Source organism: Delphinus delphis, chromosome 2, assembly GCF_949987515.2.
Source record: "Delphinus delphis chromosome 2, mDelDel1.2, whole genome shotgun sequence".
NCBI lineage: Eukaryota > Metazoa > Chordata > Mammalia > Artiodactyla > Delphinidae > Delphinus > Delphinus delphis.
In genome coordinates this window covers 137,706,198-137,720,683 of record NC_082684.1, presented here as the reverse complement: position 1 = coordinate 137,720,683, position 14,486 = coordinate 137,706,198, and the positions used below count along the sequence as shown (strand labels likewise).

The 14,486-nt window shown below is 35.9% G+C and overlaps 1 protein-coding gene across 1 annotated transcript in view; it reads right to left on the bottom strand.

The window, feature by feature from the left end:
- Nucleotides 1-232: 232 nt before the first annotated feature.
- CLPX (caseinolytic mitochondrial matrix peptidase chaperone subunit X) overlaps nt 233-14,486 on the bottom strand; it is a 37,327-nt gene continuing 23,073 nt past the window's right edge. The window contains exons 7-14 of the mRNA XM_060005767.1: nt 13,439-13,615; nt 12,906-13,070; nt 11,984-12,072; nt 10,839-11,003; nt 7,060-7,359; nt 5,326-5,418; nt 3,729-3,835; nt 233-1,959 (exon numbers count right to left, since the gene is read on the bottom strand). Coding sequence (XP_059861750.1) covers nt 1,869-1,959; nt 3,729-3,835; nt 5,326-5,418; nt 7,060-7,359; nt 10,839-11,003; nt 11,984-12,072; nt 12,906-13,070; nt 13,439-13,615 — 1,187 coding nt within the window. The 3' untranslated portion in view covers nt 233-1,868. The remainder of the gene's footprint in view (nt 1,960-3,728; nt 3,836-5,325; nt 5,419-7,059; nt 7,360-10,838; nt 11,004-11,983; nt 12,073-12,905; nt 13,071-13,438; nt 13,616-14,486) is intronic.

Genomic DNA, 14,486 nt, shown 5'->3' with positions numbered 1-14,486 from the left:
TGGTCTGTATTCCTAGTGTGGGGCCCATGCAGGATATTTAAGTAAGGATTTTCAATCAATGTTTAACATAAACAGACTTTTTGTCTGTGGAATCTACAACTAGGAGAATTTATTAGAAGAATATGAATGTGTCAGGATTAACAGTCTCTAGAATAAAGCCACTCATGATATCTGTGTCCTTTTAAAAATGGCACTGCATTATGGACACACCACAACAATGGCTTTCATTTAATGCTTTTGTTTTATTCAAATGCCAAAACAAGTTTCAAGATACAAATCGTAGTTATACTCAGTTGTGTTTAATTTAAAAACATCAATTATGCTTTAACTTTCAAAACCAAATGTAAGTTGTTGTGACTAAAATGTCTCCCAGTGCATTTCTGGAGGACTGCCTTTAATATATTTAGTAGCTACTCTAATTTTCACTCTACAAAAAGGAAAATGATGAGGCTGTAAGAAAAAGATAAAGAACAGTTATAATATGAAAGACTTCCTGAGAAGAACTTCAACCATTACTAGGGAGACCAAGAAAGATACCAGTTTCTGTTCTATACTCTAGCAACCAGGCTTAAACACTTTGCAAAAGTGCATTTCTGGTCCTACCCCAGCCATAAATAGATACCTAACATCTCTTATTACATCACAGAAAACCCAATTTCATCAACAAGATGTAGAATTTGCTAATAGCTTAGGGTTCTTTTCCTAAGAAAATGGGGGCGGGGGCAGTAAGAGGAAAACTCAAGAGTTTATAAACTAAAAACTGAAAACAAATGTTTAAAGGTACTCTGATTTAAACAATTTCAAACAAGGCTGAACTGAAGGAACAGTATAGGAACTTCTATCAATATAGTGGGAAAGAAAAAAGTTTAAAAGGTACTCAAATATTTTAATATTTATGGAATCAAATGAAATAATTTTCACTGTTAAGTCCCCCAAATTTCCCCCACTGTTTAGTTTTCTTATATAATGAAAGTTAATAACTTATATTTTAGTATGAACACATTCCCTTCTGCTGATAGCATAGATTTTCTTTAATATTCTATGAAGCCAAAGAATTAGACAAATATCCAGCACCAGAAAACAACAAAAAACTAAGTACTTTAGGTAAATGTATTAGGATATTTTATTTAGCTCAGCACATGGCTGTAATACTACTTTTAGAATTAGATGTAGTCTCTTCCTGAAGATTTAAGGCAGACTTCAATTCCATCTGCTCACTCATGGTACTAAAATGGACCAAAGATGGCAAATAAATCAGACAAGTCAGCAAGAGAATGGCCTTTTTTTATAGTCCAATGGGGAAGTTTCGTGTCATGCATTAGTGGATAAGACTAAGAATACAGCTAAACAAATCATCAAAATAAGGTTCTTCAGGGTACTTTTTCCATGAAATCTTTAACTACTTGGAAACTACCTGTTCCAACTTTTAAGATGAAAAAAATTCTAATATTTTCAGGAAACAAACATGGGTAGAAAAGGCTAAACTAAAGAATGGCATCCCAATCTTCAATTTTAAAGAGTTTATTTTCCCATTTATAGTTACATTATTGTAAAATCCACAGTTATTGCAACACCTGCATTGCTTAAAAGAACTCCTAAGAATTTTTTTAAAGCGTATTTTTTAAAAACCAAACCAAAATAATGTACATTTTGTCTCTGAACACTGTGTCATTAAGTCCATGTTATGTCAGTCTGTATAAATCAATGTGATGTTACATTATATACATGATCTGATTTTTATCCTAAAAGCTTCTGACCATGTATGATATCCAAGATAGATCCAATGCTTTTAATGTCAGACTGTAGAGACAGTTACGATCCTAAACAAAAGAAGGAAAACTTTATATACAGGACAGAAGTCTGACAGTTTAGCTGTTTGCAGCATCTGCTTGACGAGGCCATCCTTCTTCTTCAACTCCAGAGTCATACTCCTCTTCAGAGGATTCTTTCGTTGGAGCCCTATAATGAAAAGCCATCAGTGTTTTTTGTTTTTTTAAATAAGAATTAGGGGTAAACACAACTTCTCAAAAAAATGAATAATAAAAAATTAATCCACTTAGCTAGAAATGACACACAAAGAAGGAAAATGTTAAGAGCACTTCTAATACTAAGATCGCTTAATGGTAAAATATGGGAAACATTTAGAGCACACAACCAAAAACTACAAGTAGTTTTCCCAAACAAATTTTTTACTGAAATAAATCAACAACAAGGCTTCAACCGTGAAGGCCTTTCCTCCAGCAAAAAAGTAGAATCTATTAACGAAAATGCTTGACATTTAGCATGTCAATGGTAAAGAAGTGGAAAGCTTCTGATCAAACCAATATGACTAGTCAAAATTATGATCAGACCACCACAATTCCTTTATATATTAATATTAAACAATAAAAATGAGAATTATATCTCTTTGAATAAGTAAAGGTTGTTCAAAACCAATCAACTGCCTCATAAGTTACCTTAGAAGATAAGCATAAAACATAACATATGTTGTGACAGAAATCTAATTTTTATGTAGGTAACATTAATGTCAAACACTGTTTAATAAATATTTATTGAATAGATCGGGGTCAGTAAACTACAGCCTGCAGGCCAGATAAAGCCCATCATTTGTTTTGTAAATATTTATCTGAACACAGACATGCTCATTCATTTATGGACTGTAGCTCTAGTGCTATGAGGGCAGAGTAGCTGCAATACAGATTGTATGGCCCTGAAGTACTAATCTAGCCCTGTACAAGACAGTTTACTGACCCCTAGAATAGTTAAATAAAGCAGTGAAAGATATGTCAAATTTGTCAACTGATAAGATACAACTAAGAGAAAAATTATGTCGTCAAAGTTTTGGTCTTATGTGGATCTTCCCTGGTGGTCCAGTGCTTAAGAATCCACTTTCCAATGCAGGGACACGGATTCAATCCCTGGTCTGGGAACTAAGATTCCACATGCCGCGGGGCAACTAAACCTGTGCTCCGCAACTACTGAGCCCACACACTGCAACTACTGAGGCTGCGTGCCACAACTAGAGAGCCAGAGCCCACGGGACCACAACCAGAGAGAGGCCTGTGCGCCACAATGAAGAGCCCTCGCACCACAATGAAAGATCCCACATGCCGCAACAAAGATCCCTCATGCCACAACTAAGACCCGACACAGCCAAGTAAATAAATATTTTTTAAAGTTTTGGTCTTATGAAAGACATGAAACAAGTAATTCATAAATTACAGAATTAGCAGCAAAGTTCATTTAAGTCTTTCCATTTGGATTACTTTTATATTTTTTTTGATACTTCTTCCTTTAGGAGAAAAAAGTGGAGACTAATTTTTTTTTAATATTTATTTATTTGGTTGGTTATTTGGTTATTTATTTGGTCTTAGTTGCGGTAGGTGGGCTCCTTGGTTGTGGCATGCGAACTCTTAGTTGCAGCATGCACGTGGGATCTAGTTCCCTGAGCAGGGATCTAACCCGGGCCCCCTGCATTGGGAGCGTGGAGTCATCCACTGTGCCACCAGGGAAGTCCCAAGTGGAGACTAATTTTGAAGATCAATTTTCAAGACTCAAAATATTTTATAAACCAAAATCAGAAAATTTTTCTACAGAAAACTTGAGATAACTGATTAGTTTATGATTTATAAGGATTTTTATATAATTTTATGACAGACCAATAAGCCATAGCAATAAAGAGCCTATCTCAAGCTTTAGATCTGTTTTAGTTTGACAATACACTTTACCGGATGTATCCTGGTTCCTTCTTTCCTTCTACTACTTCTTTGTCAACCTCCACACATACAATATCAGAATTAGGGACTTCGAACATTGGTTCTAGTAACAGCTTTTCCTAAAAAGATAAAAAAAGTAATGAATTACATGGAAAACTGAGGTTACATATAAAATGCTTGTATTCTACAGGTTATCAATCGAATTCATCAACTCAACAAATATTATGGAGTCCCTGTTATGCACCAGTAACTGAATGTTGAAAAGTCAATGTAAAAGCTTTCATATTCTTCATATTAAAACAGCTTCTAACTAAATTCACAGAGAAGTCATTCTATAAGGGAAAGCTTTTTGTCTGTATAGTTCTGCCTACTTAGGTCACCGTGCACATACAAAAAGACTGTACCTTCATTTTGTATGTGATCCAGGTGTTACTCAGAAGCATTCTTGACATACTCTATGACCAAAGGAGGTCAACTAGTAATCCTTAATTTGGAAATGATTTAATCCTAAATCATCTCTACAAAGCTATGACTTCAAACAGGCATTTGTCTCAAGTGCTGCAGTAGATCTAAAGTTATTTACTAAAGAAAACTAGTTTTGCCTATGAGTAGGGGCTGGATTATATTCCATATTAAGGAAAATACTGGTTGAGTACATCAAATTTTCTAAAAATGTCAACTGTATCACCTGTTTTTCTAGTTTACATGCTTATAAATCTGTCACAACACCTGAAGTCCAGGCTTTCATTAAAGAGTAAAATCTCAAATTATGATGGATGTGTAGCTCTAATCAAAAAGTCCTACTGAGGGCTTCCCTGGTGGTGCAGTGGTTGAGAGTCCGCCTGCCGATGCAGGGGACACGGGTTCGTGCCCCGGTCCGGGAAGATCCCACATGCCGCGGAGTGGCTGGGCCCATGAGCCGTGGCCGCTGAGCCTGCGCATCTGGAGCCTGTGCTCCACAACGGGAGAGGCCACGACAGTGAGAGGCCCGCGTACCGCAAAAAAAAAAAAGTCCTACTGAGATAAGAGAAGTAATATTTAGCAGTGAAATCCTCAGAGAACAGAATATGTGCTTGCTTTGGGAGCATGTAGGGAAATAGTAACCCACTGTACAGCCAGACCTGGGGGAGTAGGGGTGAGAACTCTAAGGAAGAGGGTGGGTGGTGACTCAAAGTAGGCTGGGTCTCTAGGATTTGTAACAAAATAAAAATAGTTCATAACATACTGAAGAATTTAGGGGTAAAATGCCACAGTATCTACAACTTCATTTCAAACAAAAAACAACAATGAGGATTTCAATGGTTCTGAGAAGGCACTCTGGAGCTTAAGTCAAAAGGCCTATGTAGAGTTTTGTGAAATTCTCCTTCCCATGATCCTGATTTCCTCTATTTCATTAATCATATTAACTGTATGTCCTTTGTTGCAAACACCCTGAAGTTCCTTTTTAGAAAAAAGAAAGATATAATATACTGTGACCAAAAAAAAAAAAATCACAAAAAATATTAGACCAATTTTCTGGATGTATTTCCAGAGGAAAACATCGAGGTTTAGTATTCTCAAAATTCAGACCAAGAAATAATCTAGTTTCTGTAAATTTATGCCAACTTACCATTATGGACCGGAGGCCTCGTGCACCTGTTTTTCGTTCTAGTGCCAATCGGGCTATAGCTTTCAAAGCATCTTCAGTAACATTCAGTTCACACTACAAATATATTCAAAAGAAATAACTCAGATAATACTTGATGATATTTTCCTAATATAACCATGCAGTATTTGATCTACTATTACTACCTACCACCATTACTGGTCTTTTTAGAACAAAAAGAGACTAATGCCCTGACTTTACTGGTAAAGAAGTAAGTTCCAGAGAGCTAAGTACACTGATTCACTAATACTCAGAAACACAGAGTCAGAATCTTTGTGTCTTGACTGACACTATCCCCTTTCAGACTAAAGCATTTTTAGACTATAACTTAGTTTCTGGAAAATATTCATTTTAAAGAGTGTTACTAACCCTCTCATCCTATAGAACGAAGGTAAAACTTTAGACAAGTCTCTCTAAATTACCACAAATTCCAAAACTTATTGAGAAGTTAATATACGCTCCCAAAATCAAAATACTTTGGAACATCAGATTTTATAAAATCTTGGTATTAAACAACTTTTGTCTATTAATTTCTATATCCAGAAAATGTAAAATTTAAGTGAGGTAATTATCTCTCACAGTGCTTCAGAACCTTGCCTTCAAAAAGCACTTGTTTCTATGAATTAACCTATGGGAAGGTATCAGTATGAATCTCAAGTTTGTCCTTAGTCCTTGAAGAGGTTTTCTACATTAACGTGGATTTTCTAGGGCTTTATTCAACATTTATTGAACCCCTGTGTGTTTACATATTAGAAACTGAGTGATGAATCAGACACTACCTTTGCCCTCAAGAAACTTAAGTGTATTGGGTGGTGACAAATTAGCAAAAGAGCATTTACAGCATAGTGTTTGCACATGGTGCTAAGAGAGCACCCAAGTGGGGGCATCTAAATAAGGCTAGGGGACCACTGAAGGATTTTTAAGGAGGGAAGTAAAATAATTAGCTTTGTGTTTATTCATTAAGTATTTATTAAGAACTTAATATCTAATATTTGTTGAACACTGTGTTCAATAATTTTAAAAAGATCCACTCTGGAAGTAAAGTGGGAGATGATAATATTTTGGTGGTGGTGGTCAGAGACAGACTTTAGATAGGGAGACCAATTAGGAAGTAAATGCATGGGTCAAGGTGAAGAATGATAAAGGAGACTGAGTTGAGGTAGGGACAATGGCAATGGAGAGAAGGAGACTGATATTTTGAGACACTAGGTTCAGAAAACCCAAACATTTGCTATCTGATTAGATATATGGCTCCAGAGATATATGGCCAGATATATGGCTGCAGAGAAGTAGATGTGAGAGCTAACTTTAAAAAAAAGTATACCTAGTATGTCACAATGAAAGCATTTAGAATATCAAGGCTGAAAAGACAATCCTGTGTGCCTGGCTTGAGGGGTTAGGGGTAGGCTGCTAGCACAATTTCTCTCTATATATATCCTTGGGCTTTAAGCTACAATGTCAATTTTAATTAAGAAAAAAATAAAGCCAACTCCTAAGTGTCTAATATGACACAACGTGCCTTCCCTGATTCCTAGATCCATATTTAGTGAGGAATAGGCTGGTATTCCAGATAAGTATTGCTTTTTTTTTTTTTTAAGTATTGCTTTTTAATTTGTTAGGCTAACATATGTAGAGTTTCAGTAGCCAAAAAAAAAAACAACCCATAAATTAAGTAAGTATAAAAAATAAAAATCTAACCTTATCCATGCTGAATAAGGCCTGGTACTGAGGAATAACAGCATTACGTGGCTCAGTTAGTATTTGTACAAGTGTTTTCTCATCTAGGCTATGCAAAGGAACTACCACAGGCAACCGTCCCACAAACTCAGGAATCATGCCAAATTCAATGAGATCTCTGGCTTCCACATGACGTAATAAACGATCTTTTTCTTCAATGTCTTGGTGAGTATTTGATTCTCCACTTCGATTGGCAAGGTCTGCAGCAGCTGCAGCCCTTCTGCCTTTTCCCAGATTAGATGGTGTTCCAAATCCAAGATACTGCCAAAGAAAAGACAGGTATTATAAATAACAGAATAAAGCTGCATCGTGCTCAGCATTTTACATGCATATCTCATGCCATCTTCACAACAGAAGAAAGTATTATCATTTATATTTTACAACGAAGAAAAAGGCTTAGAGAGGTTAAGTACCATTGCTGCTAGTGGTAAAAGCCAGGATTCAAACTCAGGTCTATCTGCCTTCAGAATTGAGAACCTAACCAACTCTCAAAGAATGAATTCTAGTAAAAGTAGGTAAGTAAGAACTGTGAAGGGAAGTCCCTTAGAACTCATACAATGATGTTGCAGGATTTTTCTGAGACCTCTAGACTAGTGTGGCTTCCAAAATGTGCAAGAACTGTGGAAACAGAGATAGTAATTATTTTGTAACCAAAGTCAGTTTTGTAATACTGTAAACAGGAATAGTGCCTATGGAACAAGCAGACTTAAAACAAAATTATCCACAAGTGTCTTAAGTCATTGCTAAGCATTCTATTAAAATCGTGATTTGGGGTTGCATACTATGAGTTAGAATATCCTATGAGTTAGAACATCCTATGAGTTAGAATAATTTCGATTTTATAAAGAACACGTAAGGACATCAAACAAAAATGGTAACTTTGCTGCAAAAAGTTGTTTATCTAAGGTGTATGGATCTTGCTTTAGTCAATATAAAAGAACTATACTCCAGGCAACTGTCCGCAGTTTAATTTTGATATGTCATACAACTTTTGTCAAAAGAACAAGTACATGATATATGAGAAAACAGCTAAGTTAAAAATCCATTCCTGGGCTTCCCTGGTGGCGCAGTGGTTGAGAGTCCGCCTGCCAATGCAGGGGACACGGGTTCGAGCCCTGGTCTGGGAAGATCCCACATGCCGCGGAGCAACTAGGCCCGTGAGCCACAACTACTGAGCCTGCGCGTCTGGAGCCTGTGCTCCGCAACAAGAGAGGCCGCGATAGTGAGAGGCCCGCGCACCGCGATGAAGAGTGGCCTCCGCTTGCCGCAGCTAGAGAAAGCCCTCGCGCGGAGACGAAGACCCAACACAGCCATAAATAAATTAATTAATTCATTAAAAAAAAAATCCATTCCTGATACTCTAAGCTGTGTATGTGGACAGTTAGTGTATCAGAAAGCAAAATACCTTTCATTCAATAATTTAAACATATATTAAACATTTATTATACATACAATATAAGCATATATAGTAATAAATATATATACTCATATTTATTATATATATGGATATACATTTATTAAGCATTAAGCATTATTATAAAACACTGAGGATACAAACCTGAAGACAGCCCTTATCCTAACCTAAAGGGACTTATTTACAGTGAGAACACATGAAGATATTAAAGCATCATAGGTGCAATGAAGGACAACTGTACAGGAAACTACAGCAGTGGAAAGAAAGAAAAGAGGAAATACTGGGGACAGAGGGTAGGAGGTGACCAAGAAAGTCTTCACAGAGGAATTGCCTAATCATTTGACAGACTGAGTCTTAAACAATGAACACATATTACCACCCAATACACTTCTGGATTTGTTTGAGCAAGAAATAAATGTTTATTGTGTTAAAAAAAAAATGAACACATATTTGCCAACTGGACTGAGGTGGGGAGGATATGAGCAAAGGCAATAGGAATAAAACTTAAGACTGCAAGCAGTTTCATACGGTTAGGAAAGAAGTAGAGGTAGAGGTATATTATTTATATTGTACTCCTGGCTTTCAATGAGGTTTGGTAAAAACAGTAGCCAAATGGATGTGTTTAATCCTCTATAAAATCACTGTTGCAGACTCTCTTATGTCTCTGTCTTCTTTTCCTAAAAATCTATGTGACAGGGACTTCCCTGGTGGTCCAGTGGGTAAGACTCCACGCTCCCAATGGAGGGGGCCCGGGTTCAATCCCTGGTTGGGGAACTAGATCCCACATGCATGCCACAACTAAGAGTTCGCATGCTGCAACTAAAGATCCTGCATGCCGCAACTAAACATGCCACAACGAAGATCCTGCATGCTGCAACTAAGACCCGGCACAGCCAAAATAAATTAAAAAAAAAAAATCTAAGTGAAAAACTCTTTTTTAATCTTTGTCTCTCATGAAGACATCATACCCTTCCTCTTTCAGGCAATAAAAACTAGCTCACGATTTCTCCCTACTTTTCATTAAGAAGTTCAAAGCTAAACAGAGTGACTTAATTTCCACTAAGTTGAAATGACCTAAACCTTCCTTTTACATGTTTCTGATCTCTTTACTAATAATACTTTTAATTGTTCTTTTCTAAATGTTTCTAGCTTCAAATTCTTTTTGGAAGTATGAATTATAAATAAATATAAGAACATGGTCCTTGGCTTTGGTTACAGAATTTTGAATATAAAGTTCTCTCTCTCTCTTCCCCACCCTCCCCCATCTGTCTCTCTCAAACGCATGCATGTTTGGGCACACACACAAAGAAATAATTTCGTCTTTCTAATTTGTTAGGCTAATTTATACAGAATTTCAAAAGCAAGAAAAACATAAATTAACTAATATGAAAAATAAAAATCTAACCTTATTGAGGAATAACAGCACTACCTGGCTCAGTTAGTATCTGTACAAGAGGTTTCTCATCTAGGCTATGCAAAAGAATTAACACAGGCAACCATTTATTAGCAGCGTTATTTTTTTTTTTACTACTACTAAACTACTACATTAGTAGCTACTACTACTAAACTAAAAGCTAAAGTAAACTACTAAACATGCAAGGCCAAGGAGACTTAAAGCAAACAATACAGCAAAGAGGTGATCTATGATATATTCATTTACGTAGAATATATTATATAAAAGGTATCATTTGTGGCTACTATGTAAAACACAAAAGCATGGAAAACAGACATGTTTTCGGGCTTCTTGCCACTATGCTGACATTACATTTTATCGTAATCAATCAATAAACAGGTACTGGGCATGAACTTTGAGGATATGAAAAAATAAGTACCAGTTAAAATCAAGGCTTATAAGAATGTTTAAGAAACATCTATAAAACTAGGTGGGATCACAACCCTTCCCCCAACCTCCAAACTGCTTTCCTCCATTTGTGCATGTCAGCAGTGATCTATGAAGACTCTATGGGCAGGAGCAATGGAGACAAGCTCTTTATTGGGCTCCAGTGAATTGGGCAAGAGAAATGAGTAGAATTTTTATTGATACAGCAGCTACCTCAAATAATAAAAAACTCCTTAGATGAAATATAAAATTGAAATCATCAAGTTATACTTTAAAAATGCCCATATATAGATGATATTTAGAAATCTTCCAAACTACTACTATGACATTTTAAAAATAACTAGGCATATATTTCTGGTATACTCTAAGAAAACCTAACTTGTAAAAATCCACAACTGGCAGCCAGCAGATATGAGATTAGAAACTGAGGGTCCATCCTCTAACTTCAAATGCTTTCTCTCCTAGTAATCACTCAGAAAAACTTACCTTTTCATTTTTTCTCCTGCTGATGATTCTGTCCAAACCATTGAAAGCACCAGATGCAACAAACAGGATGTTTGTTGTATCAACTTGTACCGTTTCTCCACGTAGCTTACGGGAATTCTTTTCTGGAACATTGACTATTGTGCCTTCTAGTAGTTTTAATAAGCCCTAAATAAAGAATAAATGATTTATGGCATCATCATATAAGCGTATTATTTATTATACTTTAGGTAATGGGATTCAATGGGGAAAATAATATGTGGTTATGGTCAATGAGCATAACTGAAGAAAACTCCCACATTTCTATAACTAACATGAAAATCTAATATACTATCACATTAATTATTCATAAATTTATTTGGAATAGGTATAGGACTCCTGATGCATTCAGGAAACAGTCAACTCAAGAGGTTGTTTTTGATGGTAAAGACATAGTTCTGACATAAAGATAGAATTATGGCTCTCTAAGATGTTATTCAACCATGGTGGGAACATTCAAAATTTGAAAATCTTTGAAGATTTGTCTTTCATGCAAATTAAAATTCTATTCTACTCCTAGTGTTAAACTTTGAGAATACCTATGTATTGAGATGCCTGTATAAAAAACATCATCCAGCACATTTTATAAGTGTGACTGTACCTGTCTATGTCTTGGTCAAAAAAACAAAAGCAATTTTCCTTACCCTGTAATTTATGTCATAATTAGTTACCAGTAAAAGGTCAAGTTGCCCAATAGATTATTATGACTTTAAGTATGACTCTGTAAGGCATAAAACTCTATTTTATCTTCTAATTAAGTGAAAAGAATAAGATACATGTACATAGTTCATTTATGTCTAGTTACAACCAGAACTTTCTTCAAGAGTCCTCTAGAAATGTTTAACTGGGCCTTTGTGTAATAAAACCAACAAAAATTAAATTTCATTTATTTCTTTAAAGTATTTTTAATTTCCTAACAGAGGTAATTTGGTATTTAAAATCGCCAACAGCTTTCTCTTAGGACCTGAACTAAATGGTATATGGAGTTTGGAGTGGGAGAAATAAACAAAACAGAATCTAATTGAATGTGAAACCAAACGTACAATATTTGGGAGGTTGATGTATTCCCTTCCTTTTAGTGGACTTGAACAAAATATTCAACTGCTTACTTGCTGAACGCCTTCTCCACCTACATCCCGTAACTGATGAATGCCTGGCACACTGCCAATCTTATCTACTTCATCCAGAAAGACAATTCCTATAATTTAAGGAGGATTCTATTTATAATATGAAAAAGATATACACAAAATAACTCAGCTTTAAACGACTAGGTAGCTAGAGAGCAAGGTTATTTAATCTTTAACACTTAACATATACAATGGCTTAATACTATAAAAATACACTGCTAGCTTTCCCACTCATCATTTTGTGCAAACGTTTTATAATTTATTCTATAGAATATCACTTGGGTATGATAACCAATTCTCTATGACAATAGTTATCTACCCCACTAATGTTTTCAGGTTCTTTATTCTAAGAAGCTAAGATAGAGGTATAGTGTGAAAGCAGAAGGTGGATACAGGGCTGGTATTAGCAAAATTTTAGCTTATTTTTTTCCCATCCATATTCTTGTCTTAAAGGAATTTGGACAGGAAGCTGTCAAGCTCTTCGTGTAAACAAGGACAGATGATAGATAGGGAAAAGAGAAATGCAGCATCTATGACATCCCCTAAGTCAATAGCCTAATTTGTTTCTATATACATCTTGCACTCTCCTGCACTTGTCCTCATCCCCTCCCTTACCCCACCCCAGCATTACGAGTATAGAGGAAAGTCAGAACAGGAAAAACAATGATAGTATTAAGGATCTAATGGAATAGTAATTTAGCCTGTTTTCACCCTAGTAGCCATGTTATAACATTAAGGCAAAGCAAACTTTGTGGCCCTTGGTATGCTAGAAAATGTTTAACATAGCTACTTTTATATAATTATAGAATTTTACTCCTTGACTCAAAATAAAAATTATATTCTCTTGCTATTAGACTGCTTCCCCAACAGACTATATCTGGGGACAAACTACACTGAAACATACCTTGTTGTGCTTTTTCTACATTATAATTGGCATCTTGGAGCAGTTTGGCAATCACAGATTCAATATCTTCACCTACATATCCAGCCTGAGTCAAAGTCGTACAGTCACAGATAGCAAAAGGGACATCAAGGCATTTAGCTAGGGTTTGTGCCAGAAGAGTTTTACCTACAAATAGAAACAGTAACTAAAAATTTACTAAAAATATGTTGTCATACAATTTCTCTACAAAAATGCAAAACAAATTAAATGTGAAGAATGTATAATAAGAAAAATTAGTGTTACATCTTTTCTCTACTATTACTCAGATATAATGGTACACTATTTTCATTATTCCTGTTAAGATATTAGGGACTGGCCTAAAGGGCAATACCAACACCTCAAATTCAGTTCTAAGCCCTTTATAACTACCGTAAGATTGGCCTTAGATGTTCCTCTTAAGAGTGAGAATCCCCCAGTCATAAGACACAGGTTACAGAATCATTTATATTCTATTTTTTTTAAAATGAGTAGTGATTTTTCAGTAAGTTATTTACCTGACCCAGTTGGTCCAAGCAGCAAAATATTACTCTTTTCAAGTTTTATGTCATCATGGGAAGAATCCAATACTTCACCTCCTCGTTTTTCCTGAGGTATTTGTTGGTTTACTTGTTGCTGCATTGATGCTCCTAAAGCATTACCATGTGGACTAATTCCAGCAATCTGAAGCAACTCTGAAAAAATGCCAAAGGAATTATTAGAGCTTCATTTGATTTTACCTGAAAAAATGCCCAATAAAACCCTACATCTAAAACCAATCACCTATTTAGAAAAAATTTAAATATTCTGACATTTTGCCTTACCTATAAAGGAAGAAAGCCTCAAATTATCTAATGACAAATGTACAATACACAATGATTTTTCAGGGAACCTTAAGCAAAGGAAATGGATTATTTTTACCTTCCTTATTTACATAAACTTGTATGAAGAATATACTTTTACTGAAAAGAAGGCAGTGTAATAGGAGAACAGTGCTAGGAGTCAGAAAGCTTTAGCTTTGGTCCTTTATTTGCCTCTAAATAGCTATATGATCTTGAGCAAGTCATATGTACACTTTGTGTTTCTATGCCTGTGTTTAAGAACAAAACACAAGGGCTTCCCTGGTGGCGCAGTGGTTAAGGATCCGCCTGCCAGTGCAGGGGACATGGGTTCGAGCCCTGGTCTGGGAAGATCCCACATGCCATGGAGCCCATGAGCCACAACTACTGAGCTTGTGTTCCAGAGCCTGCGAGCCACAACTACTGAGCCCACATGCCACAACTACTGAAGCCTGCGTGCCTAGAGCCCATGCTCCGCAACAAGAGAAGTCATCACAATGAGGAGGCCACGCACCACAACGAAGAGTAGCTCCCGCTTGCCTCAACTATAGAAAGCCCACGTGCAGCAACAAAGACCCAACACAGCCAATAAAAAAAAAAACAAAAACAAAACACAATTGATTTGGAGGCACTTTGAAAGATAAAGGTGTATTATTTTTTCAGTACAAATGAAAATAAGCAGGGCTGTGGAGAAAGGGAAAAACATTGAACTGAGAAATAGGAAACT